The sequence below is a fragment of the Octopus bimaculoides genome, chromosome 29, assembly GCF_046866305.1.
Source record: "Octopus bimaculoides isolate indiv1 chromosome 29, ASM4686630v1, whole genome shotgun sequence".
Taxonomy (NCBI): Eukaryota; Metazoa; Mollusca; class Cephalopoda; order Octopoda; family Octopodidae; genus Octopus; species Octopus bimaculoides.
In genome coordinates this window covers 20,073,419-20,078,418 of record NC_142956.1, presented here as the reverse complement: position 1 = coordinate 20,078,418, position 5,000 = coordinate 20,073,419, and the positions used below count along the sequence as shown (strand labels likewise).

The following is a 5,000-nucleotide window of genomic DNA, read 5'->3' as shown; positions in this document are numbered from 1 at the left end:
TTTTTTCGTTTTTTTTTTTGTCTTTACAGTGTGATGCAAGGGAAATAACACTCCCGGCGGATGAGCTGTCATTGGCTGTCGATCTCCAGGAAGTAACAGTGCCCTCTGGAGAAAACCTGTGACCTGGGCTTTTCACAAACAAGCACGTGAACACATGCGCCTGCATGTGTGTATATATATATATATATATGCCGGTGCCCCAGCATGGCCACAGCTCATGAGCTGAAACTAGATAAAATAAAATGAAAAAAAAAAAATATATATATATACACACACACACACACACACACACACACACACACACACATACATACACTCTATCGGATTCTCATTCAGTTAAATGTCCTTTATGCTTTTGCTGCAAATGGAAAAAATTGTCTGAGAAAGAGAAAGCGGTGACCCAAGAGACGGAAAAAAACAACATTCTGAGGACAACGAAAAATTTTTGTAATTAAATTTTTATTTCTCATCATATTTTCAAATTTTTGCTGTGGTGGAAATTAAGAGCAGCTACTTCTAATTAAACCGTTATCTCTCAGCCATAATTTAGTTGATTTTTGATGCTTTTCAAATATTTATTTTGGGATGGAATATTATTATCTTTTCCTTTTACAGAGACTATCAAATCTACCCGAAACAGCCTATATATATAAATAGCATAAAAAATATTTACTGATTTGTAATAGTGTTGCACAAGTAGAAAAAAATTCAGGTTATTCCTTTGAAACAGTTCAGTAATAATATAAACTTTATCCATGCCTGGGGCAGTCTATGTTTTCACTAGCTTTGATGATCGCTGTTTCTTTTAACACTAAATATCTTTAAAAGAACCTTTCTCTGATCAAAACCACAGTTCCTGCTTAAATATATATATATATACATACATCATCATCATCATCGTTTAACGTCTGCTTTCCATGCTAGCATGGGTTGGACGATTTGACTGAGGACTGGTGAAACCGGATGGCTGCACCAGGCTCCAATCTGATCTGGCAGAGTTTCTACACCTAGATGCCCTTCCTAACGCCAACCACTCTGAGAGTGTAGTGGGTGCTTTTTATGCGCCACTGGCACGAAGGCCAGTCATGTGGTACTGGCAACGGCCACGCTCGAAATGGTGTATATTATGTGCCGCCTGCACAGGAGCCAGTCTAGCGATACTGGCAATGAACTCGCTCGAATGTCTTTTCACGCGCCACTCGAATGTCTTTTCACGCGCCACTCGAATGTCTTTTCACACGTTGGTAACGATCCTGCTCAAATGGTGCTATTATATATATATATATATATATATATATATATATATATATATATATATGCCGGAGTAAGCACACAAAATGTGCAACAAGGTGGAAAAAAGAGTACTCAAATACCAGAGGTGGAGTAATATGCTTTATTTAAAAGCAGCAGAAATATAACACGCTGCTTTAGTAGTACCCATATATATATATATATATATATATATATATATATTATTTTATGTATATTAATATTATCTCAGTTATTGAAACTTTCGATAATTTGAATACGTGTTTGTAAATAGGCGTCTGCACGCAAGCAGACACCTATTTACAAACACGCACTTGAATTACCTCCCCTCACCCACCCGAATAACTCCTGGTCCACAAACTTTAGCTTCACATCAATAAACACCCTCCCTTTATATTTCTATGTAAACTAACGTTCTAATGCCTCTAAAGCCCGTGGAATAATATCGGTGACCCCGTCGTAACTCTATGTAAACAAACTTTCTGACGGTCACTGACCATGTAACACCTCAGCTCGTAAGTTACCCCTTCATTTCATTTTTGTCTTGCTACTAAATGTTTTGTTATGTTCTCCCTTATGAGAAACAAGTGATAATTCCAGCTACCCTTTCCTTTTTTTGTGAAATGGCCCCTTTTTTGTGAAATGCCCCTCACTTGCTTCGGAATATATATGTAAGGACTGACCATGTAACATCTCAGCTCTTATTTACCCCATTGTTTCGTTTTTGTCTTGCTACTAAATGTTTTGTTATGTTCTCCCTGATGAGAAACAAGTGATAATTCCAGCTACCCTTTCCTTTTTTTGTGAAATGGCCCCTTTTTTGTGAAATGCCCCTCACTTGCTTCGGAATATATATGTAAGGACTGACCATGTAACATCTCAGCTCTTATTTACCCCATTGTTTCGTTTTTGTCTTGCTACTAAATGTTTTGTTATGTTCTCCCTGATGAGAAACAAGTGATAATTCCAGCTACCCTTTCCTTTTTTTGTGAAATGGCCCCTTTTTTGTGAAATGCCCCTCACTTGCTTCGGAATATATATGTAAGGACTGACCATGTAACATCTCAGCTCTTATTTACCCCATTGTTTCGTTTTTGTCTTGCTACTAAATGTTTTGTTATGTTCTCCCTGATGAGAAACAAGTGATAATTCCAGCTACCCTTTCCTTTTTTTGTGAAATGGCCCCTTTTTTGTGAAATGCCCCTCACTTGCTTCGGAATATATATGTAAGGACTGACCATGTAACATCTCAGCTCTTATTTACCCCATTGTTTCGTTTTTGTCTTGCTACTAAATGTTTTGTTATGTTCTCCCTGATGAGAAACAAGTGATAATTCCAGCTACCCTTTCCTTTTTTTGTGAAATGGCCCCTTTTTTGTGAAATGCCCCTCACTTGCTTCGGAATATATATGTAAGGACTGACCATGTAACATCTCAGCTCTTATTTACCCCATTGTTTCGTTTTTGTCTTGCTACTAAATGTTTTGTTATGTTCTCCCTTATGAGAAACAAGTGATAATTCCAGCTACCCTTTCCTTTTTTTGTGAAATGGCCCCTTTTTTGTGAAATGCCCCTCACTTGCTTCGGAACATATATGTAGGAATTAAAGGAACTTTCACCGACATGCGTTTTGCTCCATTTGTTGTTATTATCCATATATATATATAGGAAGGAATTTCAACCATGTTTCGTGGTCTGCTACCGCAACAGCTCCTTTATAGGATCCAGTTAGCTCAAGACATCATCAGGAGGAACCACGTCCGGTTTCGGCCCCTACTCCTCTACCGTTTTGACGTGGCGGGGCCCCTCCTTTCGGAGGTGTCTTCAGCTCTGGTGTTGGGTGCATGTCTTCTTTCACTGTCTGTGACTGTTCTAATTCAACTGTGGAATATCCCTCGCTATGGTTATTTTCCAGGAGGTTCTGTATATATAGTCAGCACGCCGGGCGAAATGCTTAGCGGCATTTCGTCTGCCGCTACGTTCTGAGTTCAAACTCCGCCGAGGTCGACTTTGCCTTTCATCCTTTCGGGGTCGATTAAATAAGTACCAGTTACGCACTGGGGTCGATGTAATCGACTTGATCCGTTTGTCTGTCCTTGTTTGTCCCCTCTGTGTGTAGCCCCTTGTGGGTAGTAAAGAAATAACACACATACATACATACATATGTATGTATACGTGTGGGTGAATGTGTGTGTGTGTGTGTATTCTATCAAACAATTTTGCTTGCTACTTCACCCTGGTCAGTCTGCACACTAAATTTATTCATCCACGCACATACATTATGCAATGTTTCGGTAAAGAGCTCTCTGAAGTATTATATTTCACGCCAGTACTAAAAATGGCTCTGTTTTTCCATAAATATCTTCTTGCAAATAATAATAAATTATTTGTTACTTTCCCCTAGAATATATACAAGTTGTTTTGCCCTTTTATATAGAATCTAACTCAATAAATTGTCGACTGAAGAAACAAAATATAGCAACAGTCAGTATTTTATTGTTGTGTGCAAGATGGTGTTTTCATAACACTCTCTGTGCAATAAAAAAATGTTTTTTCCTGTTTGCCTTTATCTATATATAACTATTACTATTTATATTAATCATTATCTATGTATCTATCCATCGGTCTTTCTATCTATCTATATATATATCCATCGGTCTATCTATCTATCTATCTATCTATCTATCTATCTATCTATCTATCTATCTATCTATCTATCTATCTGTCTATCTATCTATCTGTCTATCTATCTATCTATCTATCTATCTATCTATCTATCTATCTATCTATTTGCATTCTATCTGTACCTATCTCTCTTGCTCCTCTCTCTCTTTGCCTCTGTCTCCTCCCCCTCTCTATATGTGTGTATATGTATATATATATATATATATATATATGTATTTATCAATATCTATTTATATCTGACTATATATATATATATATATATATATATATACGTATATATATGTGTGTGTGTGTATATATATATATATGTATATATATATACACATGCATAATACATACACACGCACATATATTTATATAGATATATGTATATACATATGCATACGTATACACACGTATATATATATGTGTGTGTAAGTATACACACTCACACACATATATATTTATATACATACATATACACATGTATATTTATATGCATATGTATGTATAAGTATACACACACATATACACACACATACACATGTAAATATACACGATACAGATTTATTGCTTTTAGTTAATTAAACCTGCTTCTTGTGCTAAAATTTTAAATGCTTCGTTTTGTTTTTTTTATTATTTAACCCGCAATATTTCAAACCTACCTTCATGCACAATGCACAAATATTTCAGAATATTTTCCTGTACTTGACATTGAAAGGGAATGTTTGGCTTGAACGCTAGTGAGAGAGTAGACTCTGCTAATGGGACCCGACAATCAGATGGCAGTGTTATGCTGAGAAAGTGATTAATTCACCACCACATATTGGTAGAGGATAATGATATTAAATACTGGAAAATAATGGCTAGCTTCCAGTCAGTGAGACCTCTCACCATCATCGCCGTTTAACGTCTGCTTTTCATGCTTGCATGGGTTGGATGGTTTGGCTGAGGGCTGGCAAGCCAGGAGGCTGCACCAGGCTCCAATCTGATCTGGAAAAGAACTTACCAGAACCACCAAGAACAGCTCTTCATTGTCTTCAGCTGAGATAATGGACTCCTATTAT

At 36.7% G+C, this 5,000-nt stretch overlaps 1 protein-coding gene across 3 annotated transcripts in view; it reads left to right on the top strand.

Moving 5' to 3' along the window:
• LOC106871835 (uncharacterized) overlaps window positions 1-545 on the top strand; it is a 107,289-nt gene extending 106,744 nt beyond the window's left edge. For all 3 annotated transcript variants that reach the window (XR_016238979.1, XM_089345444.1, XM_089345445.1), the window contains one exon: window positions 30-545. Coding sequence is in view for 2 of the 3 variants with exons in the window: in XM_089345445.1 (XP_089201571.1) it covers window positions 30-48 (19 nt within the window). In the remaining variant the exon portion in view is untranslated. The remainder of the gene's footprint in view (window positions 1-29) is intronic.
• The last annotated feature ends 4,455 nt before the right edge of the window (window positions 546-5,000 follow it).